The sequence below is a fragment of the Trichoplusia ni genome, chromosome 2, assembly GCF_003590095.1.
Source record: "Trichoplusia ni isolate ovarian cell line Hi5 chromosome 2, tn1, whole genome shotgun sequence".
NCBI classification, from domain to species: Eukaryota; Metazoa; Arthropoda; class Insecta; order Lepidoptera; family Noctuidae; genus Trichoplusia; species Trichoplusia ni.
This window is the reverse complement of record NC_039479.1, coordinates 15,073,136-15,099,250: the sequence shown is the minus strand read 5'-3', so window position 1 is coordinate 15,099,250 and position 26,115 is coordinate 15,073,136. Positions and strand designations below refer to the sequence as shown.

The window sequence follows — 26,115 nt, the reverse complement described above, 5'->3', positions numbered from 1 at the left end:
ATTTACGAGTAAATCAATTAAAGTAAAATAGGTTGCAACTTTAACATTAATTTAATGGGAACTTACCATTTCGACATAAGGGTAAAATATTTAAATTAAAACTTATCAATGACGACTACATTGCTAACCCATTTTATTAGCTTCATGGCAGGGGTAACATGCAATACCCGCATTTTAGAAGTGTTACAGCGAGTGGACTGTATTTGTGGTTGGTCCGTTGGACCAATGGGTTCGGACCGGGCACTGGCGGGATACAAAGAAGCAGGGGTTCAACGCAGTAAAAGATAATTGTGCAGTACTTACATAGTTCTTTATTGTCCCCAGTATTTCTAGGCTTCCTAGTCTTCCTAGTCTTCCAAGGTTCCTTTCCGGATGCTCACTGGATGTGGAATGCCTAACCGCCGGGAGGGCCCTCTATTTATAGTGACTGCCGACCAATCACGGGGGCGCGTATTTGGCGCCAGCCAATCATGGCGTGCCGCGTTCCCGCGCTGGCCGGCAAGAAACCCTTCCAGAGGCTTATCCCGGCAGTTAGGCGTCCCTTACAAATGTTCTAGACCTTTTTACCCTATTTAACCCTATCCTTATACCTTTATTTACATAAAATAATGTCTTAAAATAAAGATAATTGCAAAAACCCGCACCTTAATCATGACAACAACATGGTGCTGCCCCCTGTGACAGAATCGGTAACTAAAAAGTGAATTTTATGTAGGTACTTTTAAAACTAATCTACGTGCGTCGCCACCTACCGAGAGTTAGTTACAACAAATTCTAAATAATTGCGGGTACTTATGAAACAACTCCTATCAATAATTGTTTCTAAATAAAACCTATTTCTAGGTTTTTCAGGGTTAAATAGTAAATGGACAACACTTAGGTAACTAAATCTTAGTTCTTAACCATAGTCTAAGTCCCTAGCACACATCATATAGTCCTAAACATTTGCAAACAAACCTTAACATAACATAAACAATGTTTCAATATATACCTACGTACACCTATAACTGATTGCAAACGTAAACAAACTCATTAACTTTAAGAAACTTGAAACGTTAATCAAACAAAAACTATAACATACTTAATTTAGGTGTACGTAGTTGTCATCGTCGCTAACATTCTCCCCCGCGGTGCGTAGCACGCCGTCCTCTGGATGCGACGATGCTGCTGCAGGCACGAGCACGACGACCCTTCTGGTTGGCCGGCGCAGCACTCCTCCTGATGTCCGCACGTCCAGTACTCTCGTTCTTCCATCTGGCCCGGGGTAGACTTTGATAACTTCACCTCGAGGCCACGAGTTGCGGGGTAGCGCGGCGTCGACTATCAATACGACGTCGCCTTCTTTGGGGTCGACGGTTGTTCGCCCGTCGATTTTCCGCGGCATGAGGAGCGGCAGGTACTCTTTCACCCACCGTCTCCAAAAGTGGTCGGCGAGCCTTTGCGCTGTTCTCCAGGTTGCTTTGCCGACCGGCTCGGTGTCCTCGAACTCTGCCGGCGCCATTGCTCCGCACGATCTCCCCAGCAGGAAGTGATTTGGGGTCAAACTTTCTGCATCGTTGGGGTCCATGCTGACTGGGGTGAGAGGTCTTGAGTTCACGATGTGTTCGACCTCAGTCATCAGCGTGTGGAGCACCTCTTCTGGTGGGCTCCTTTCGTTGAGCACCACCGCCAACGCCGTCTTCACGGTGCGCACGAGCCTCTCCCAGGCGCCTCCCATGTTTGGGCTGCCCGGGGGAATAAACTTCCACTTGATTCCCTTTTCAAGTGCGGCCGCCTCCAATTCTTTGTTCGCCCCGACGAAGTTCGTGCCGTTGTCGCTGAACAACGTTCTTGGAGTCCCTCTTCTTGCCGCCATCCGTCGCAGGGCCATAATCATGGAGCTGGCACTGAGAGATGGCGCCAACTCCAGGTGAACAGCCCTGGTGGTGAGGCAGGTGAACAATGCCACCCACCGCTTCTCGACTTTCCTGCCGATCGTTACTTGCATCGGCCCGAAATAGTCGACTGCCGTACAAGCGAACGGGAACTGATGATGTTGCAGCCGCTCGCTCGGCAGGTCGCCCGCCGGCGGTATGGCGGGTGTACTCTTCCTTAGTTTGCACCATTGGCAGCCGTGTGGTACTGCCTGCAATGTTGCCCTTAAACCGAGAATCCAATACTTCTGTCGGACCTCGTTCATCACGGTCGCTGTGTTACCGTGTAGAAACTTCTCATGATAGCTTCTTATGATAAGTTGCGCGATTCTCTGCCTTCCATCCAAGATGACAGGGTTCATTTTTCTTACTCCTCCGTCGCGAAACTTCATAGTTCTACTTCGTAGCTTTATGATTCCTTCGTCACCGATGTACACGTCTATTTTCTTCAATTTACTTGCATTTTCAAGAGGAGTTCTTGCCTTTGTATGAATTTCTTTAACTTCTCTTGAAATTTTCTCTGCTTCGGCGGTTGACGAGAAACTTTGAAGATAATCATCCATGTAGTGATTTCTTCTAATTGCCTTCACAGCTTCAGGGTGCGTGATCTTGAAGTCTTCTGCGTTCTTATTCATCACGTATATTGCTATCGCAGGTGATGACGCTGCTCCAAATATTATCGACGACATCCTGTACTCTTCCGGTTTGCCTGTTCTTCTGCTTCCCCTCCAGAGGAACCTTAAGCAATCCCGGTCTTCTTCCTTAACTTTGACACGAAGAAACATGTCTTGTATGTCAGCCATGACTGCCACTGGGCCTTCTCTAAAGCGCAGTAGCACCCCAAATAGCGACTGCAGCAAGTCAGGTCCTGCTAGCAATGCGTTGTTGAGGCTTCTTCCTTCATACTTGGCTGCTGTGTCGAAAACAATTCTTGGCTTCCTCTTGACCGGGTGTACGACGGCGAAGTGAGGTAAGTAGAATGTTTTCCCCTTAGTGGTGGTTACAGGGGCCTTCTCGGTGTAACCATTTTCTATTAAAGTCTGGATCTGCATCTCATAATATTCCTTGACATCTTCTCCACGATCCAGCTTCTTCTCTATGTTGACCAGGCGACGAAACGCTTGATTGCAGTTGTTGGGTAGGGTCTCGCCTTCCTTCTTCCATAAGAGGCCTGCTTCGAATTGACCGCTTGGTAGTCGCTTCGTTGTTTTCTCTAAGGTTTCCAATGCTCTTCTATCGCTGTCGTTTGATGGCAGTCGATTTTGAATCCCCAGAGACTCTAACTGGAAATGTTCCCGGACGACTTCTTCAATGTCTTCAGCTTCTGACGTTGCCCTGCCGTAGTGCGTGAAGTTGACTACGGCGTTCGATCCGGTTTCACACCCATGTAGCACCCACCCTAAGTGTGTGAGTGAGGCTACGGGTTCAGTTGGCTTGCCCTTCTTCAGTCTTCTTGTGACTATGAGTCCCCAATTATCTTGCCCAATCAACAACTTCGGTCGCTCTGCGTCGTAGAGCAACTGCCTTTCAATTGCCTTCAAGTGTAGGCAATTCTTTACAGTGCTGCTGTTGACCCTTTGTTCAGATAGCTTCAGATCGTCGATGGTTCTAACAGTGATAGTCTTCTTATCCCTTCTGTGAACCCCCTTAATCTTCAAGTTGATCTTCTGTGAGCTATCTTTCCTTATGACCTTCCCGCCGACGGTTTCGATTGTGAGTGCTTCGCGACTTCCTGCAGCTCCAATCTTCTCGGCTATCGACGCGTCTAAGAGAGTGACGGTCGACCCTTCGTCCAACAACGCGTGCACACGAACTTGTCCCTTGGGCCCGTAGAGTTGCACCGGAACAATCTTCAAATATGCTCTGTCTTCATCGTTATTGTTGTGGACTGAGGCGACTTTCTCTTCTGATGCGCCTTCCTTGCTTGACTTCTGTACTTCTGGCTTGTCCGAGTGTAAGATAGTGTGATGCCATCTTCGACACTTCCTGCAGACAGGCGCTTTACAGTTGCTTCTTAAGTGCTTGAAGCGAAGACACTTGAAACAAATCTTCGCTTTCTTGATGATGTCCCATTTCTTATCAATCGACGCTTCTTCGAACTTCTTGCACTCTGTTGCAAAATGTTCCTCTTCGCAAACGGGACACGACTTCTTAAACTTCTTATCTTGAGACTCTTCTTGTACAGTGTGTACAGGTCTTCTTGAACACTTCTTCTCAGATGGAACTTCAGGCGGGGCAAAGTCCCCACACATGTCGGCTTCAATATCCAGGAATTCTTCAATGAGTAAAAGTTCCTGAATGTCTTCATCTCTCCGACCCCTATGATATGCGAACCAACGAAACTTCATGGTAGGTGGCATCTTGTCTACAATAGCCTTCAATGTTTCAGGCGAGCTGAGGTACTGAGGTTTCTTCAAAGCCTTGATTGTCTCGATGGCGTTCTTGACTCGACTTGCAAACACGCAGATCTCGCCAAGACTTTCGCTCACTTTCGACAAGTTCTTCAGTTTTTCCAACTCAGCTAAAGCCAGTGCACCAGGTCTTCCAAATCTTGATTCCAATCCCTTGATTACTTCATGTGGCTTCTCAGCGGTAAACAGTAAACTCTGAACTGCTTCTTTCGCTTTCCCCTGTATGGCTCTTCTGAGGCGAGCCAGGTTCTGTGCGGCGCTGAAGGAGGCAGCCGTATCTTCATACGTCCTTCTGAACGCCAACCATTCTTCACAGGCTCCATTGAAGTAAGGAAGTTCGATGTACTTCGGCGCGATGACGTCACGCGAATTCCTGGACAGCTTGCCTATTGCTTCTGCCAGCTTCTGAATGTCGCTCTTCTTATCTTGTGACTCGACCGGCCTCTGTGCCTTGCTTGACCCGGCGCTGGTTTGGATGAACCACTGTTCCACTTCATGAGTTCGCTCGTATATTTCTTCACCAGCTCCATCTTCATCTTCATCTTCCGACTCAACGGCGACAAGCTCTAGTTGTGCTTGCGCCACTCTTAGTCGTGCTTCCGCCATTTCTTGCTCCCGTAACGCCACAGTCAATCTTGCTTGCGCTTCTGCTCTCTTCCTATGCGAAGAGCGAGCAGACATTGTGTCCCTGTCCCGGGCCGGGTTCCCAGGATCAGGCTGCTGCAGAGTCCCTTCTCTCGACGACGTCCTGATTCCAACGCTTCGATTTGGATTCTGTAGCGTGGTATGACTGCCTTCTTGACGTGCGGGGTTTGAATCTTCAACTTCTTTCGCGGCGGCGTGTGTCAGGGGGGCGGGGCGCACCGCCTCTGCTGACCTTGATTCCCTCCTGGTGGCGTCCTTGGACTGGGGTACGGGAGCCTGACTTCCCTTCAGGCTTGTTGTCGGCGTTCTCTTCGTGAGCGTCGACCTACTTGCGATACTTGCAGTATCGCTCGGAGTGTTCATACTCCAATCCGACGACGAACTATTTCCTGCAGTCTTAGACTGCGTCGAACCCGATCTTGTATTTGGCATCTTCGTATTATAACCCAATCCGGCTCGAAGGACCAAAAAATGTTGCCAGCGAGTGGACTGTATTTGTGGTTGGTCCGTTGGACCAATGGGTTCGGACCGGGCACTGGCGGGATACAAAGAAGCAGGGGTTCAACGCAGTAAAAGATAATTGTGCAGTACTTACATAGTTCTTTATTGTCCCCAGTATTTCTAGGCTTCCTAGTCTTCCTAGTCTTCCAAGGTTCCTTTCCGGATGCTCACTGGATGTGGAATGCCTAACCGCCGGGAGGGCCCTCTATTTATAGTGACTGCCGACCAATCACGGGGGCGCGTATTTGGCGCCAGCCAATCATGGCGTGCCGCGTTCCCGCGCTGGCCGGCAAGAAACCCTTCCAGAGGCTTATCCCGGCAGTTAGGCGTCCCTTACAAATGTTCTAGACCTTTTTACCCTATTTAACCCTATCCTTATACCTTTATTTACATAAAATAATGTCTTAAAATAAAGATAATTGCAAAAACCCGCACCTTAATCATGACAACAACATGGTGCTGCCCCCTGTGACAGAATCGGTAACTAAAAAGTGAATTTTATGTAGGTACTTTTAAAACTAATCTACGTGCGTCGCCACCTACCGAGAGTTAGTTACAACAAATTCTAAATAATTGCGGGTACTTATGAAACAACTCCTATCAATAATTGTTTCTAAATAAAACCTATTTCTAGGTTTTTCAGGGTTAAATAGTAAATGGACAACACTTAGGTAACTAAATCTTAGTTCTTAACCATAGTCTAAGTCCCTAGCACACATCATATAGTCCTAAACATTTGCAAACAAACCTTAACATAACATAAACAATGTTTCAATATATACCTACGTACACCTATAACTGATTGCAAACGTAAACAAACTCATTAACTTTAAGAAACTTGAAACGTTAATCAAACAAAAACTATAACATACTTAATTTAGGTGTACGTAGTTGTCATCGTCGCTAACAAGAAGCATAGTTTATTTTCTTTGACTCTAATAAAAGCTATTTGCATACTGCTGATACAAAATAAAACACTTCCATTAAATCGATGTTAGTTGTTTATTATTTTTATTTCAGTTTGCATCGTCAGAAGCATACAACATCGATACATTAGTAGATATTGTCTATTAAATATATTAAAGATGTTGGCTGCGCCGGCGCCGGATGTCGATAAATCGTTTTAAAGTATTCGTAAGATGAATCGTTTCATGGTTACCACTGGCCCAGATGATAAAGAAGCGTCTTCCGACGTTAGTGAGCGCGTTCCTAGTTCATTTAGTTTATTTACGAGCTATCCCTACTTATTTAACCGGCTATTGTAACCGTTTTATTTTAATAAATGTGTTTTATATGATCTTACAATTTGTTACATATTTAAGGTTATTTGATTCAAAGCAGTTCGTTAAAAGTCTTAGCCCAAAGAAATTGCTGTTCGCGTTACATAAAATTATGAGATTTTCTCCTTTTCCGAAGTTTGAAAATTAATGACATTCAATATGCACACAAGACAAGCCGCGGGAGATATTAGTGCCTCCCCAAGTTTCAATTTACAGCTCTGCTTGGACGTCTCAACCTTCACGGAATAATACTGCCAGATAGTGCGTTTGTTATTCATGTTACATTTGAAATTCGACTCTACAGCGTATTTCTAAGACAGAAAATTATTATGTGAAGCTCCAGTTGTGTTTGGTTATTGCAAAAGGAGCTGAAGTTTGTAGTGTATAGAGCCCATTTTAGATAGAATGCTCGTTACTTGGTTGGTACCGTTTGACGGCAGTTTGTCGGAGTAATAAGGTCTCGCGGAGTGGACGTAAGGAGAGGATATCGTTTATTCTAATGAGGTTTCGTAGCTAGACGCGTGCTGCAGGGGCCCGCTCTCAGTGTATTACCTTCCTTCTAGCTCTGGGTGAATTCTTTGTAAATAAGGACATCTTATACAACTCCGATGTTGGTGAAGCTTGGACATAAGAGACACCAAACTATGCTTAGCGAGTTTGAGTCTTGATTTTCTCGTAGCGTCTCATTATTTATTTAGTGGTGCTTGGGTTAAGAACTCAGCTCAGAAAATAATCTGGAACCATATCGAATATCCATTGGCTTTGAATGTCTTTCTATATTCTAAAGTAGTCAAATCAGCTCTTACGAGTACTTCATTTTAGGGAAATAGATTTTCCAGCATTTTCGGAGCATTTCGCTTTGCTTATAAAGTGGATTTTGTTACACATTATGTTTTGGATTGCTTTTAGTTTCATTGCTTATCGAATGTAGACTTTTTAAATCGCGCCGAAACGAGACAATCTGACCAAGACCACCTGTCGCCAATATTTTATAATTAAAAATAACTTATTTCTTAAAGCTTGATTTTTATCTGGTTTTCACGACGTGTTTTATTTCATCCAAGAGTCATCTTACGGCGAATTCAAGTGCATTTTAAACCTTTTTAATAATGTGTAAAATAAGTTATCTGCAGTACTTAATATTCACAAATGTCATACACAGTTATAAATCTTTAATCCTTCTGCAAATATGAAAAGCTTTGCCAGCGGTTCGTAGTGACCAGTGTTATATTGTGAATAAACTGATTTTATTAATTGTTTCAGGAAACAACTTTTGGTGTGTAATGTGCGAGTGACGATATCGCCATGATTCGAGACCCTCCGGCCATGCACAAGCCCGATAACGCCAACAGTAAGTATTCACTTTCTACTTTAAGTTAAGAACTCTCTAAATTAGTATATTTGAATAATACGCAAGTAATATAAAGTCTAAAAGACATTTTACCATCAAAAAGTATGAGGTCCGTACGAAGACGAAGGAATGTTAGCAATATGCTTTCTTTATTCCTTTTAAAGGTAAAGACGGCTTAAAAAGGTCGAGGTACTTCAACTGTGTTCGATAATTAAAATTATGTTTAATGCATTGCGATAAGATGTCGTGTTTATGTGACAGATCCATTTATTTATACATGGAGTATTCACAATTACTCTCAAAAAGCGACTTTTTTTATTTACGACGCATTTATTTATTTACCTTAAATGAGGTATTTGATAGTCACCGAACTTCTTGAACGTGTGAAATATTAAAATTGTTATCTCTTGTAAAACAACTTTAGTTAAAGAGTAGGGCGCAAAAAGTAAATCAAGGAACAAGAAAAAATATAAGCAGCCAAGACGTTTCTGTTTTGCTGACGTCAATTTTTTCATAATATTAGGACAAACAGGTCGCGAATAAAACGCGGGAAGGGTTGTGCCATAAACCGCCCAGTGCCGTCCGTCGCGATATTAAAAAGGGGACGAACGATATTGCAATATCACATTTATGCGAAATGTCCGACACCCAGATCGTATTGATAAAAATAAGCGATTTTTTATTGTGCCCCACAAACTTGGACGGGGTAGGTATGTTTCTCCAGTATTGCTGATTGTAGTCTATTTTTTGAACGGCTGCTGTAAAATGAAAAATAAATTTGTATCCTCAGATTTGATGCTTTTTCTTAATAAAATAAAATACCTATTCGTGTATTAATAAATACAAGATATTCGATGAAGTCAATTTGAATAATCTAGTTAGAAGTTTTGGAAATGTTGTTGAGATGAAGGACCACTATGTGACGTAAGATGAGTGGTGGTCGGTTGGTGTGGAGATTTCTGCAGACAAAGTTTTTGTTTTATTAAGTACTTAGGTGTTATCCAATATTTTATTTTATGCATAGTTTTCAAATATCGTTTTATCTGAGACATTGACTGGATGCATTGTAAATTTGGCAGCATTTATCACATAACAGCAAATTTTTAAGTATTGATGAAGATTGTACTCAAGATCTTACGGTACTTAGTTCCAATAGTTATCTTTTTAAAAAGAACTAGTTGGAAATAAATATAAGAAAGCTATTGGCGAAGTGTAATGTGCTCCTAGTAGAACATTAAATACTAAGTATATAGTGTAAACACGTCACGGTTTGTCGATTTACTAGCGCCAGTGCAGAGATTGCCGCATTGGCCAATTTCGTGCACGTGGTTATTACCTCATATTTCACGATAACGTAGTTATCCATGAGGAAGATTTCAATTTCTTCAGAAATAACAAAACAAATTCACATGAGCATCAAATGCAGTACGGGCAACGGCGGAAAATTGCGGAGACAGTGCGGGAGGTCGGCGGAGCGGCGGCACGGCAGCGTGGCGGGAGCGGCTCGCGCGGCGCCCGCGGCTGCTCTGGGCGGCCCTGATAAAATTTATGGCCACTTCCCCTTTAAAACAATATTGAGGGCTCAGTTGGGATTTATGTCTCGCCGCTGCTGCAGCGACTCAATTTATTCTTCAATTTTTCATACAATAACTCACACACGTATTACGAGTGATGGATGAAAAGGACTAACTTTCGGGCTTTAATAAGAGCCTCCAGATGCGAATCTCCAAATTGGCTGAAGTTTATTGCCCACTTATGTCAGGCTTAAGTTTCGCCCGGAGCCTTTCTCTGAGAAAATAATTTATGACGTAGATTGTCTCGACTTTGTATACGTTTGATTGTCGTTTTAGGATACGATGTGTCATTTAGTGACGGGCATGACTACCGTGTAAAATTCGGTTGACGTTGCATATTTTGCGCGTGAACCTTAAATTTTTGTATGAGGGGCCTCATATATTTGTGAGTTCTTACTTTTCATAAGATATAAGTTAGACATCTGATGTTTAGAAGTATTTTTAACCGTATACAATTAATTAATTCAACTCAATCCAAAAATGGATATCAAAGTTAATTTCAAAATTTGGACTAAACATGACACCTAATATTTGATATAATTTAGATTAAATGCAAGACAAACCAAAGCAAATTAAATTATCATTATAATTTATCGATACTTCCGTTTTATCTACATGATCCCAACACTAACAAGCGGCAGCAAAAGAATTATGATGGCCGTATGATATTATGTATAGAATTAAATGCTGTGCTTTACTGATCCTCGGGGCATTTGATGGAAGCTTGTGCAAATAGTGAGAGTCTGGTGTCTAAAGAATATTAAACTCAAGTAGATTAGCGCAAATGTGCCGCATGTTAACACTTGGTGTTAAGATGAAGATGAAGAAGGCTTGCCAAGGTTTTACACCAATTTCACAGGTGTCAATCAGACCTTGCAATTAAACAAAACTGCACCTTAATTAATGCCTCTTTGAGACTTCTCCATGCAGTCTATATTTAGCCACTGGTTATCACTCTAAGCAAAAACGAATATTATAATAAGAATATGCAACACGGTTAAAACTAAACAACAAAACAAAGGTAAAAAATAAATTTTCCTCAAGCATACATACATAGTAGTACGCAGTATAGTTTTTGCTTTGAAAAACATGAACGCATACTTTGTAATCGAATGCATTAATCAATAATGGAATTATGTATAATTATAACCATTTACATCGATAATTAAATCTGTTTGTTTAGACAACAATTTCCCGTTTGATGCTGATTAATCTTCGCAAATTGCTATGCCGGTCTCTTTTTATTTCAGTAATGAAAAGCAATTAAGATACGGTTTTCTGCCATCAAATAATTGAAATTTTAATTGCTAAAAACTCTTTCCTTAGAAATCGTTTACCACTGCCATTAGGCTTAATTCAAAAATTAATTTAAACTTTCACAAGGTTGAGCTGGGAAGCGAGCACCGACGTAAAAGCAATATCAATTTCATAATTTTAATTAAAAAAAAACTAACTTCTGTGATGACAAAGTCTCGTACTTTTTTAATAACGGAAATGTTAACGATGGCGGCAATAGGGGAGGGGGGGCCATGTTGCAGGGCGCGTTCCGTTGCCATAGGTCAGTTGGAATTTTAATAAGGCGTCTGCACCTTCACCTTTGCACCTCGTTACTCACGCCTCACGGGCAACTACGAGATTTACCTTTTAACGTTATTCTGCGCTAATTACCATAACGAGTTCGATTACTTTACCATAATAAATAGAACCATGACATTTAATTGCATTGCTGTCTTACAAATTAGATTAATTAATGTTTTTATCTCATGCATGGTTGTATTTATTTAATTAGATAAGTTTTGCATATGAAATTAACACACTTACATGCATATATTTTGTTTGGGAGGCTTGCAGATACCAATTTAAATACTTTTTACTCTAGGAGCTACTTCTATTGTGTAACTAAAACAAGTTCACAAGTTTAAGCTAAAACTTTTTAATATCTACGTTGAATGACTTTATGATGGTACAAAAATACAGCTGCGAGTACCTATCTTGTTAGCTCAATATTTTGATAGCTCAATTTAGGCTCTAAGACTAGATTGGTTTAATCGTCATGACCAGTCATGCTGGGCAAGACAGGATCTCATGATGGTAGAAAAAGCAAGTATTAGGTAACCGAATAGTGGCTAATATTTGGCCGACGAAATACAGGTACACATAGGAAAGATAGGCAGGAGGCAAATAAAGATAGCAAGGACAAAGTACAGGGAAGAATGACATAAACAAAGGCAAGGGTTCTAGCAATGTCTATTAAGTCAACATGTAATAAAACTACTCTCGTTGCCTTTCTTTCCCAAATATCATTATGTACATTCACAGTGAAATAGATAGCGTCGTATTTAGCAACAACGTTATTCGGGGCGAACATCCGGCTCGTTATATTTTTTTTTTACATTTTAATCGCTATTAATGCAAAACCCGCATTTGGTTAAATCTAATTACGTCCCGCATAATGGATATCGCAACAACGCAATCAACTCCATTGTTTAATGAGTGACCGGCAACTAAAACTAAATAAATTGTATGACCATTTAGAATAGCTGCAACCACAATCATTATACAAATCCATTAGTATCGTGCTTTAAATTATACCATATGATTATGTATTTGTTTTCATAATTAAATTGAATAAGCGGTTTCTGTTATAGCTATTGCGTTTGCGTTAGATGGAAATTTCATTAAATATGTATGTTTAATTTATTTGCTGACGTTATTATGGTTATTTGGTTACTAGTCCACTTAACGGGTCTGTTTCATTAGCATCAATGATTTTATCATAGCTGATTTATTAGGTAATTATCTAAGCCAATAGAAAAAGAAGACCAATAGAGATCTGAAGCTGTATTAAGTAAAGTTGTTTGGTAATAATCAACAAAAGAAATTAAATTTCGTATTAAGCTATAACAGCAATTAAAACGTATCTCTAAGGGAAGAGGGTTTATCCGTCAAATCATGCAGGACCAATAACAGGGTTACTGATGTAATCTCTATGTAAATATGTGTTCCGATAATTTCCAACAAAACCTTGTAGAAATCATGTTCTGAGAATGATGCATAGTCAATGTAATGTTACGTTTGCATATGGGGATGGAGCTAATTGCGAGCGTAATGAACGATTGTAAATTATACGGAATGAACGCGGCGTGGTCGTGATTCTTACTAATTAGAATTACAACCTGGCTCTCATTAAATTAGAAATTATTTGTTTTGAAGTAAGAGAAACGCAGGCAAGCAAAACATCGTAAAACCCGAACGCGCAACATTGTACGAAATTTAAAAGGTAAGAAACACAGGTTGTTCCCGAAACCTGTAAAAATAAATGTATTGTAATGTAGTTGGCACGTTTGTTAGTCACACCTATAATAACAAACTCATGTGGAGTACAAATAGGTAATAAACACAAGCTCACATTGTTACCGGGTTCCAAAACAAACGGAAATGAGTTTCGTCGCTAAGAAAGCATTTTTGAACGTAAGTCCATTACGGATTTCAATTAGATCCTCATGTTTAGAAGTAATTTCGTTGTGAAATAGGAAAATTAATATTGTGCTAGAGGGGAATATGTGGCGAAGGGAGTCGCGTTAGCTCCAAAACAAACACTCCCTTATAGATGGCTAAATAAGTCATCTTTTGCTATATGAAGTCTGACTGCCCCCTCCATCTCGAGGGTTGACTCATATATTATGCTAAGATCACATCTAAAGTCAGTAAACACCTCTAAGAGTCTATCAGTAACTTGTATCCAATGAACTCTATCAGTATATTGCACAGTATTCCCAAGTTTGTATCAACTTGTATGCCATTATTGTCACACTAGCGATGAAATAAATTACATTTCATCTATTTTCGTGGTTCTTTTCATTTCGGCGCCTTAATACTTCGATGGCAGCCAACCGGCTGTGTCGGCGAAATTATACTGCCGGCAGTACGGTAGCCAAGTCCCTATCAAACTCTCCAGCCGAAGGTAATAAAACGAAAATAATACGAAACGCCTTCACACCATCCGATATTTATCGGATAGCTCTGGTTATTGATACCACTTTATTGTTTCTTGATTGAGGCAAATGAAACTATCGTTAAAGCTGTACAAGTCGGCTCTGGTATCGCATTTATTGAATGGGAATTATATAAATTGTAGACACGACTTCTCAATGACTGTCATTAAAACATTTACATTCTCAACTAGATGAACAAGATTATAAATGCATAACTCCAGATAAACAAAAACCGCAACGAGGAGCTCTACTTAGTAAATGGATAAAATCGATCTGGCTATTAGAACGATGTGCACTGCACCGTAATTACGGCATTAACAACATGCATAACCTGAAATGGTCAAAACACGCCAGCAACTGCACGCCTCGCTGTCGACGACTCCACACAGCATTCCAAGGAAAAATACTAAGATTTTTGAATCACTCTAGGTAAAACAGGGTTAAACACAGACGACTTTTTACCGCGAAGAAACTTACCACGCTTGTACATATGCACATTCTGAGAATATTGAGGGAAACCACATTGAATTGATTAGCTTTTAACGTTTCGCGTGAGCGCGTCTGAGTAGAGTTAGCGGAAATTATATTAGTTTTACCATCGGGTAATTTTGTCGTCAAGTTGGCATGTTAAACGATACTAATGTTGACAATACAATGTATGATATCTTAAATCACTTCCTATTGAAGTTAGACGAGTTAATTCCGATTCCCGAGTCTGCGGGAGGCTCATTTGTTCAATGACGGCACCCCTTGCGGTGTTGTGGCGGCGTCATACCGTACTGCTAATTGCAAACAGCGACGCCCCGGTCCAGGCAGTAAGCCATCTTTATTATTTTATTATTAAAGAGCCGTCATTAATAAACACCAATTAAGTTTATTGTCGCGACGTTGGCTCCAATAAACGAGACGTATCGGCGGCGGCGGGCGGCGATGCGCAAGTGATCGATTGCGATGAGTTATGTCCACCTAGTTACCCCTTCAATTGGATCCTTGATTGGTTTGACGTACGCACTATTATTATGTGGACCGTATGCCGATAAATTGGAACTGATTGTTTGCTAAATGGCCAAAGCTTTATTTATTTATACCAACGTACTCGTTGTCGTTTTAAATGCGATACAATCGTTCAGAATATGCTCACGTAACAATTTACTTGTTAAAAAAGGAAATAAGAATAGTAGCTTAGCCTTTTATGGTGCGAATGCTTCATAAAGTTTTATTGGGTGCTGTTAATGCACATAATGAGTCCGCATGTTTCAATGTTGCAGTTTTTTTATGGTGTGAGAAAAATGCGTATGCGCATCTTAATGACGTCAGCGAGCAACGACTGCATGTCACGCGGCTCGCCTTTGCTAGAATTAATTGACGCAATTACACAGTAGAAAACAATCGAGCCTAGCTTAATGCCATAACGATGAGTATTACGGACAATTATTACTGGCGTGTACGAACCGTAGCGAATTATTAAATCAAACCATTACTTTTTCCTTTTCTGTCTTTAAGGCGTGCCTGCATAAGTGCCGTACATAATTAACTTTCCATAATGTTCGTTGGTTAATGGAGATTTATGCTTTGTTAACAGGTCAACAGGATGACAACAAGTACGGGCTTAGTGTCAACAGTACTGTGACGGGGAGCACGGGGGGCGCGCGGCTGTGCGCCCAGTGCGGGAAGGTCATCACCGAGAGATTCCTCCTGAAGGCGATGGAACGGTTTTGGCACGAGGACTGCCTGAAGTGCGGATGCTGCGACTGTCGTCTAGGAGAAGTCGGCTCCAAACTATACTACAAAGCAGACCTCATGCTCTGCAAAAGAGACTACCTTAGGTAATCGAACCTACTTATTAGCTTTTTTTCGCTTAAAAGCCTTGTAAAGTGCTTTCGGTATTTATAACTCGTTAGTATCTCTTTTTTATAGCCTTGTTGTTTTTAACAGGTTATTCGGTGCCACAGGCAACTGTGTGGCCTGCAACAAAGTCATTCCCGCCTTCGAAATGGTGATGCGAGCAAAGAGTTTCGTTTACCATTTAGAATGCTTCGCCTGTCAGCAGTGCAATCACAGGTAAGGGACCATTGAGCCCGGATTCACTCAGCATCGTATTTTATCGTTAACTGTTCATAAACCTGTGAAAAAGCTTATGTTGATAAAAACAATTATTTTAGCAGAAAGTATAATAGTCTTTTATAAACACACTAGCTGACTCAGCAAACGTTGATTAGCTGATTTTTTTTGTTGCAAAATTATAAAAAAAATAAAAACAAACAAATTCGTCCAAAAAATAAAATATTTTTTTTAGTGTAACCAACCTTTAACACTTAGGGGTATTAAAAATAGATGTTAGTCGATTGTCGCATATAAAATTTGGTAAAAATCGGTTAAGTCATTTCATAGGAGTACGGTAACTAACATCGTGACACGGGAATTTTATATATTAGAAGATTATCAATTGGACAAACGTAACTCACACTTTCACTAAGATCGATACTCAGATCATGTAAGGGTATATTTTTACTGCTCTTATTATAGCCAACTGGGTCATGGACCCGCTGTTTCAACTGTCGATATTAAAAGCTAATTTTGTTTCAGGTTCTGCGTCGGCGACAGATTCTACTTGTGCGACAACAAGATCCTGTGCGAATATGACTACGAGGAGAGGCTGGTGTTCGCCAGTATGGCGGCCAACCCCAGCGGGCTGGCGCACATCCGCCGCCAAGTGAGCGGACTACAGGTGAATATTTATGGCACGACTATTTCAGCTCCGCGGTCTAGACTGCTTTCATTATGCTCCGATATATCCCGCTACATCTTATTGATTGACCCTATTCATTGAAGTCAACAGCCTAATAATATAGTCCTTTACAAGCGCAGTCGTTACCGTTTTCGTTCTTTGAATGGAATCGTCTAGCGAATGTCGCGCGGTGTGTAATTATCTAAAACGCGTATTGTCGGTTCCCACGCTGGTGCCATACGTGGTTCGTTCTGGGCGAGCTACGTTGCATAAGCTGACGTGGTACAATTCTAGTAGAGCGACCACAAGGCTGTGTCGCGTGGCGCTCTCGTCTGCCTAATTTATTATTCACGGAATAGCTGGAAACTGAGACCATTATACACCATCCTATTACGGCCTCTGCTATTGATCCGTCTACATTAGATTCGGTTATTTAAAAAATGAAAACTTTGATGGCGAAATGATGATGATGGCATTCTTTGGATTAGTATCTCTTTTTTTGGAACCTTAAGTGCGTTTGTGATTATATTTAACTGAAGAGAAAACGAATATATTTTTTCAAACGTCTCCATTCAGAATAAAGGGCACGTGAAAAAGTCGACTCGGCGGAGTAAATAACTCCCACAAGGACACTGTTAGTGGGAGATTCTATCTCCACTTTATTATGTTTCTTTTGTGATCATTAATCTTTCTCGTACGAACGCTTGTCGGAATGCGAATGTGGGGGAATCTATTTCATTTTATGAGTCGCGCGAGTGGAGGAACCCATTCAGCTGCGCGACATTTCTAATCGACTTTTTGATTGCGTGCACGGTCTTCTGTTCGGAGCGTAAGTGAATTATAAAATATAATTTGATGAACATAAGTACCCTTGACGTCAGTCTACTCATTAGAATCGTTTTTATTATGACTACAAATTCCTACTCGGGTGGATTTCTAATTTTTAAGAACTTTCATAAATTCGTGTCTTTAACACACAATAATATAACTAAATTCAGTATTGGACACTGTCGCGCGTGGCGTGATATAGTTGCTTAGAGTAGGACTTACCTTAACAATACAATAACCTACTTAATTGTATTCAATTTGAATAGAACGGGTTAACAATGCGAGTAAATGATTAATACATGTCCAAATCGGTAAGTATGTTAAACCCGAGTCCCCTGATTTAATCATTGTTTCCCAAACAAGAGAAATGTAAATTAGAGTGCTAGTGATTATTCTTTGATTCATGTAAACAAAAATACTAATTCATAAGAGTCTTAATTAGATTCTTAATTTTGAATAATTTTTACTGGAAAATCAATGACGGTGGCTTTGAATTGATTAATAATCAAAAGCAAAAGAATGTTGGTCTTAGCCATTACTTGTAAGCAGCCATCATCATCGTAGGTATTCAACGCATCTGGTATAATTAATGAATGATTTGTCTCATAGTCACCGACTAGTGGTGGTTACGTGGCGGGGGTGGCGGGGTGCGGCGGGGGCGCTGCCGCTGGTGGAGCGCTGGTCGACAAGGACGCGGCCGGCTGCGTGGGCGCAGATGACGCGTCCAGCGGTTACGGCAGCCCGCCCGACCCAGATGTGTGCGATGCCGCGCGATGACCGACGGTGCAGCGCCGACATCTCGCCCCGGTAAGGCTACACTACTCTATCCTTTGCAACATAAAATTGATGAATTTATCTCATTTTTTGTAAGGCGCAACACCTAAGTATATGAGTATCCCAAAATTCGAACCGTAGACAATGGTTGTTGTTTCTTTCTACTCGAAAAGCATCCTCTTGTCTCCGCTGAAGATTCCAGTATCATTTATTGAAACCAAAGTAAAGCTTTACATCGCATTAAATTTATATCTCATTGCCTTATTGTTTGTTGATATCTATAATATTTCGAACAAGACAAATAATCCTAATAGTCCGTATAAAACTCGCCGCATAATTAACAATTGATTATTCAGAACTCTAAATGGCTGTTGGGCTTTTGAAATAAACGGTGTTTCCCCCATTGGTGAAACCTTATAAGGGAGATAAGTGGCTTTGCTTTTGAATCTTTAGTCGCTTTATTAGATGTAACTGAGAATATAGCGAGTCGTCGTCAAAACCAATTATTACAATGGAAACAGACTTTGCCGTTAGGTTAAATTAGAGTGGGCTTTACTTAAGGCTTGATTTCCTTGATATTTACCAAGAAATCATATTCTATTTATTCATTAGCTTACACAGTTAGAAGCTTTATATTTTCTGCTTTATCGGTTGCTATAATGAAGAACTTGTTACGCAGGTGAAGCCCCATTGAGTATTGGCGAGGCGCGCAGACTGGCTGCTAGCCCCTGGCGTCGGGCGAGCACCTTCGGCATTTGAAGAACGTCTTTCAAGCGACACAGTTATAGACACTAGCGTGATGTTCCGTTCCTTCACCACACAAAACTAGCCATCACCCTACAAAATACCTTACATAGAATAGAGTAGTTCGAAGTGCTTTATTTTTATATTTCGTTCATACATTTTTGCGAACCTGAAGTTTGACTGTAAAGAAATCTTGAAAATGTATTCGATATAAGGTAATAATAACGTGCTGTGTGATGTGGCCAGGTATTTAGTGTTGTGAGTCGACTAAGTGCAGATCTAGACTAAGTCGCGTGTCGCTGGGTATACGTTATTGACGCTGCGCGAGAGTACATTAGGCTGGCAGCGCGCGGGCGGTGACGGTGGCGGCGGCGACCGGCACGGACGAGCCGTGGATATGTGGCCACTTTACAAAGTGTCCGGGATGAGTCGCGATAACGTTGTTAGAACACGATATTTCCATTATGTATACGATTTGAGCACTTGTTTACATGTTAAGATAGCAGCGTCGCGTGGGTAGGGCGCGCGCTCTCGCTTCTACTTTATTGTACATTCTGTACCACATCTTGCGCTTAGCCAATTTAGACACGCCCCGTACCAATAAATAAGACAATGGATAAAATGTTCATTACGTACCCACAACCTTAGGTCTTTATTTGAATACATTATTTTGAATTTTACTTAGGGAATAGAGTATTATCGGTAATATATTCCGCTCGATATACCGGATAGGTCCACCCTTGGTAGGAACGAGCGGATTGTTTATCGATTGTACTTTTTTATCGTGATACAACGATTCAGGTCCAGACACTAAAATATTAATTGATAAAATCGATCTCATTGTTATGGATTGTATGTATGTACATGTACTAAACATAAATATTGTTATCATACAAGGTATGAAGTTTTATTGAAGGTAATTTCTTACTTATTTTTTACTTTTGATTGGTTACGTATGTTAATGTTGTTTTTACCAAAGATAAGTTTCTGTAGTAGGGTTTTCTAAATAAGAGAGTCTTATTTAGCACAAATGAGCTAAGATTGTAGATTAATAGTGATATATTTGGTACTCTGAAGTGGTGCAATGGTTAGTTAGGTACCTCTGTATAAATATAAATATTAACGTTTAACTGTTTAAATAACATTTCGTGAACACCCACGGTACTTATAAACGTTGTTTGTGCTTACGTAGGTGATTATTTACGATGAGAATCACTTATTTTTGTAGCACAGCCTGGTCGCGGACTCGACGCCTGGCAGTTATTAACAAATGACGTTTATCAATAAAGTGGTTTGTGTTTTTCTTTCCGCCACAGAGCTTCAGTGAATGTTGTTCGCGCATTAAATTGTAACGATAATAAAATACAGATGATTATGCTAAATCTTTATTTTGTTTAATGATAAAAGAAGTTGGAACCTCTATGTAGATAAATGCTAAAATTTTTCTAAGATATAGAATACTTAATGTAAAATAAAGATTTCTACGGTAAATTATGTATTTATGTAAAAAATTGAACTGTCGTTACTTAGTACCTACTATTGGCTAATGTAAAATGTTCCATAAATTTTTAATACTTACCATAAACCGATTTAATAATGTTTTCGACTTCATAAACATCGACAGAATAATTATTTCATTTTGCCGTTAACGTGTAAATAAATATATTTATTTAATGATTATGTATTTGTTTTATTCAATGACCTCATCTGTTATTTGCATTGGTATCTTTATGTTGTAAAAACACGGGTTTTTTGAAGTCGATTTCTCTCTTACAGACTGCCAATATAAATAACTTATTTTCTGTCAGTCTACCCAAACACTTTTGAGTCCACCCGGAAATCAAGATAAAAGCCTCAAACTAAAACTTAAGTTTAATAGTCATGAGTTATAAAAAAAAACATCAAAAGCAAACAAACAAAATTGTTATGTAAGTATGAAGAGCGGTTCAAGTGCAGTTGCACCGTCAAAAACATCTCAACTGAAGGAGTTTCCAAATCCATTAAGTCAATACACATACAACATACACACCCACACACGTACATTAAAAAGTCAGTGTACATTATTATATTACAAAAGCTTTTAACTTGATTGCCGATCAAATATAGCTCGGAAAAGCACTTAAAACAATTCTCATGCTCACTGCGGAGGTGTTTAGGCACTCCACAGGTATTCGAAGGATGCTACACTGTGCTAATTGGCCAGAAGCATTTACAACGAAACAACCATCTTTTTAAATTCGTTTAAAAATACATTATGCTGTCAAACAAAAAGTGAGTGTAAACGCTTTCCGTAGAAACGTATGGACACGCCATGTTAATTCTCTTTGTCGGAATTTCAACTAAACCGATCATTACGTAGTCATGTTATGTATATTAACACTTTTTCTGAACTACAATGTTTTCGCACATTAAATGAATTATGGCACTTACCATCCTCGATGTTCAGACTTGAGAAACGAGAGCTCTACATAAAAGAGTCTGTTACAAAGTAGTTCAACTTTTCATCTGTTTATAAGTATTTATTCCACCGGCACAATCAATCAATTTTCGTGTTATGTGTGGTTCCAGCAATTACGGTATAATTTAACCATCAAAATTCAAAGATTAACAGCGAGTTGGACATTAAATTTAAATTTTATAACCGTCACTCAATTCAAATAAATCTGTATGATTAATGTGTGATGTCTAAAGCTTGTGATGTTTCCTGTCAAAATCTGGTTTAACCAATTAAATCAACTATGGACGTCAATTTTAGGACACCTAAAAATAGCGCCTTCAACTGATTACTTTAATAGCTTCAATTACGCTAAGTAATTGAAGCACAAAGTTCACTACATTACGAAGAGTGCTTGATGTTATTTCTTTAACTACTTTAATTTTAAAAGACCATTAAACTGTGATTACTTCTGTCATGAATAAGTTTCAAATGAACTTTTTTTACAACAATGAATGGAGTAAAACCTCCATGTTATAGTTTGTAAGGGACTGTCCATAAAATTCTCAACGATGAGACGCATTAACGAGCGTCGTTTAGTTGTTTGCTGTTTAAATAAGAGCTGTAATGTAATTTTAATGAGCTCACAAAAATGTGTGCCTTTTCTGAGTATTCACGTACTGACAGCAGCGCGGGCGCAATTATGATGCGTTTGTGCTTACTTCTTGACACTAAACACTTTAAGTAACGTTTTTATTGATCATTGTTCTTATTTTTATGTCTTATTAATGTTAACAATAATAAGGTTACGAAAATATTACAAGAATGAACAATTCATTAAATCAAAGGTGGAATGACAAAAGGATTATTTTACGACTAACGCTAATACTAAAATCCAGGCAGGTACCTAATTATTTTGCCCCTTACCTACTTTATGCGAAAACTCATTTCAATTACGATAAACGTCACAGAACTATGAATCGACCGGATTAAAGCGCTTAATTACAGTTTATAGGCAATAACAAAAGATTTGGTTGCACCAAGAATAGAATTTGCCTAAATTATTGAGAGCCGCGAGGCGAACGCTCGCCCGTGAAAACTCACTTAAACTTTTTTAATTAAATTTTGGATTTTTCTCCTCGACGCCGTAAGGAATCTTATCCTTAAGCTTAAGTCAAAACGTTGTATTAATTAGTCCGCGCACAGGAGACTAATGACCATCTTAATCGACTTTTACAACCTAGTGCCCAGCCGCTGTACCAAACGGTACCAAAAATACTTGAAGAGAATCTAATTACCTATCTACATTATTGACACGAACATTATGAAGATTTAAAGTCAACACAAGGAAGAAAAGCGTTTTAACTCAACAGGCTATTAAAACTAGGTCCCTTCTGAGTAAATACATTACAAAAGCAATGAATTCAAGCAAGATTTGGTTCGAGGAAATAGCTATAAGTGCGAGCAAATCCCCGCTAATGTGTTTGATCATAACTAAGTGAAGTCAGCCGTCTTTGTTTGCGTTTAATTAACGAAAACGCCGCGCCACGGCTGGTCATTAAGCCGACCGATGGATTATTATAAAGTTCATGCAGCGAACGTTGCCTGCTCTGATATAATTAACAAAACATTAGCGAAGGCATTAAGCTCTGTACAGTAAGTACTTATACGTTACGATTACGACACTATAAATATATTATACCCGCGCATTAAAGGACAGTTGCCGCATTTGTTCGTGTTACCGTAACAAGTTTGTATATCAAGCGACATTGTTAGATTTCCTATCGAAATGTCAAACCAATTAAAGAGGTTTAGCTTGCAAGTGTTTTGTAGTCACTAATTAAGTATACCAGCTCAAAATTACTCTTAGTAGTTAGTAACGCAACCTTTGATTGGAACAGAACGATAACAATGAAATTGTAATTTACTATGGCTCTAAATGTCACTAGCAATACAGTAAAACGTGCTTTGGAAGTAGCACTTAGCACTCTAAGATCTCTAAAACATATAAAATACACGAGTCGACACTTGATAAATTGATTCTATTTATGGATGCATTGCTTTTACACGGTATGATGTGTACGATCGATCAATAATAAATGTTACGTGCAAGAGAATGTTCCAACTATGTATTAATTGGTACAGTTGAGAAGTAAATTGAGAATAATGTTTATTTTACTTTTTATGATCACTCAATAACGCCCCATTAATTAAGAACCTTGGCCTCAAACACACTATAGGTGTTAAATCAATTATAAACATTGAATGTTGGAGTAAAAACTAAAGATTTTCAGCCTTCGTTTGCGACTCGTGAATGGGCCATTAACCCCTTGATTTATTTAAAAAGCATCGTGGTGTGAGTATATTGTGAGGCGCAAGAAGTTTCCGTCGAATCATTTAAATAAACGAACTCGCATCATTATGTCAGATCTAAGGATCGAACAAATTGCCAATTAGTGGCGCGCTGGTGCGGGTAGCGAGGCACTGACGGGACGAGGAAGAGGCGACGACGTGGCGGGGCCACTACGACCTAAGGGATGTATTACGTGGTGTAATGGTATCTCAGTCCAGATATAAAAACAATTAAGACTATACATTTTTACACCTTAACTTTTCTTTATAAAAAAAATAGATTTATAATGCGTAAAAAGTAATTTTTAAGAAAGAATCAGTGAATAAATATAGGCGTTGTACCCGCCACGGTCCCCTCGCGTCTCCGTGTCACTCCATTCACGTCGCACTACGATAGCTCTTAAATATAACGACCATTAATGCTTTAATTTCCTTGAAAGCAGTTTTAAAAGACTTTTCCGTTAAAACTTTCACATGAAAGACGATGACAAAAGAACAATGATGTAGAGAAACTGGAACTATCAAAGGAATAGTGTACAAAGAGAAATAGTAACTATAATATACATACTTACACAAAAATTGTATTCCGGTGTTTGAATACTTGTACATTTATTATAGAAGTTATTGGTACGCTCCAAATTATGGATATTAAAAATATACGTTTTTTTAATGCTGAGTTTCAACAGATTCAGCCTCATTGTGTATCCTGTGATAAAATAAATAGAAATAAAAATTTTCACTGACGTAATTATTTTTAAATTAAAATTACGATATACCAAAGAATTCATATTAAAATTTAATTTAAAGTAAATAAGTACCTAAACTACTGTAATAAAAAATAACATCACGTTACGTTATTCTTGTACACGAATAAAAGGAGAACATATTTAATTTGCACAATGAGCTAAACAATATCGGACTCTATGAAAACCACTCTACTTGAATCTTTGTGAGGCTCGGGGTGGCGGGCGAAGGGGGTGGGGGGTCCAAGAGCGCTCAGTATTCAGAGTATCGCAAATGTAACTTTCGGTTCTTTTCATGGCTAAAGTATGTTGGCGGCAATCCATAATGGGATCGCCATTATTCTTGCCATTAATTCGCATGGCCCGGCTTCCGTGCATTAGCGGCCAGCGACGAGGCTGCCAATCTACGAAAAGGGTCATTTCTGCTCAACGTCAACGTATTCTGTTGTGTAACTCACTTCGTAAGAACTTCACTTTGTTTAACTTTCTACGTACTCTTGGCTTTTAAGTTAACGTGACACTCAGATACTGGCAATGGGAGTCCTTTATTATTTTTATCGTAAAATTTACGTCAATTTAATTCTAATAAACATTCTAATCAGTTAGTAGCTACTTATTATAAGTTAATTTGAGTTTAGCAACAGTTAGAGGTATTTAAAATTAATTATTCGCATAAACTAATCTAACAGTTTCATACTTTTTAATTAAAATCCAATATGAGAACGTTAAAAGTTAAATAGCTAATAAACCGGGTACACAACATTTCTGACTTTGTAAAATTAATTAACAGTGAACGCATGCAGGAAATAAATCCTTCATTTTCCTGCGCAGATTGCATAAAAATAATCAAATAAGTGGCATGGACATTACTCAAAGCGTTGCAGTGCACCGCGTTAGACAGAGCAGGTATACGGACATCCCTTTCTACCGCGCCTCCACGCCCCCCTTCCTGAAAGAAAAACTCTCGAAAAACTAATTACAAGTTGTAATTGAAATTTTGCGTGTTATATAATCGGATACTTGAGCCGTGAGTAATGTATAAATGCGCTGGGGAGATGAATGGACGACGCCGTGGGTGGGCCGGACAAGATAGGCGGGCCTCCTCAATTTTTGGATTAAGCAACTTTTATACAATAATTCGCAACAAGACGTTACAATTTACAACTTTTTCAATATACAGCATTACGCCTTGTTTATATTTAAAAGGCTGTCATTTGTGACTTAACATTTTATTGACATTTAAGTAATTGTTTTTGAGTCATCGAAGTATATTAATTGCTTTCTAAAATAATTGCAAAACTATTTTAATTTTAGTTCAATAATAGCGACTATCATTGCACACAGACAACTACAAATGATAGAAACCAGGCAGGCTCTCTCATAACAAACATTTTTAATTAAAAACCCCTTCAAAACCGCGCCAACAAAAAAACGCTATCACAATAGCAACAATCTAGAAAGCGATCTAACTGTATAAACACGCGAATAATGCGCAATCAAAAGGGCAGCGGGCAACCACTGGAGGGCTATGCAACTAGGGAGGCCCACACCCCGCGGCCCGCGCCTTCAACTCCCTTTGTCTCTTTTTGCGAATTACAGTTTTGATTGCTTTGCTACATAACTACTACTTTTCATTTTCGTTATTACAACCAGTGTTGCCAGGTGCTAAACGCCGCCAAAACAAAAAGCAAATCTAAAAATAATATTAAATTTCAACACTCCATGAAATCGTGTGGAGCTTTTGGTCAAACTAATATACGACACGTAACATATAGGAGGGTGGGGGACTAGTGACGGGGAAATGGAAAAAGCATTAACGGATATGTCAGTGACGCATCAACG

At 39.5% G+C, this 26,115-nt stretch overlaps 2 protein-coding genes across 2 annotated transcripts in view; one reads left to right on the top strand and one right to left on the bottom strand.

The window, feature by feature from the left end:
• The window catches only part of LOC113508368 (LIM domain only protein 3-like), a 41,819-nt gene extending 21,461 nt beyond the window's left edge, over positions 1-20,358 (top strand). Inside the window, exons 2-7 of the mRNA XM_026891353.1 lie at positions 8,014-8,101; positions 15,253-15,496; positions 15,606-15,731; positions 16,257-16,398; positions 17,836-18,033; positions 18,680-20,358. Of these exons, the coding sequence (XP_026747154.1) occupies positions 8,056-8,101; positions 15,253-15,496; positions 15,606-15,731; positions 16,257-16,398; positions 17,836-18,003 (726 nt within the window). The 5' untranslated portion in view covers positions 8,014-8,055 and the 3' untranslated portion in view covers positions 18,004-18,033; positions 18,680-20,358. The remainder of the gene's footprint in view (positions 1-8,013; positions 8,102-15,252; positions 15,497-15,605; positions 15,732-16,256; positions 16,399-17,835; positions 18,034-18,679) is intronic.
• Positions 1,043-5,501, bottom strand: LOC113508367. Its single transcript, XM_026891352.1, has one exon. The coding sequence runs from the start codon at positions 5,399-5,401 to the stop codon at positions 1,082-1,084; it is 4,320 nt and encodes a 1,439-aa protein (XP_026747153.1). The 5' UTR covers positions 5,402-5,501; the 3' UTR covers positions 1,043-1,081.
• Positions 20,359-26,115: the final 5,757 nt, after the last annotated feature.

Coding starts and splice junctions, on each gene's coding strand:
- LOC113508367 (XM_026891352.1), bottom strand. CDS start 5,401: ATGCCAAATACAAGATCGGGTTCGACGCAGTCTAAGACTGCAGGAAAT.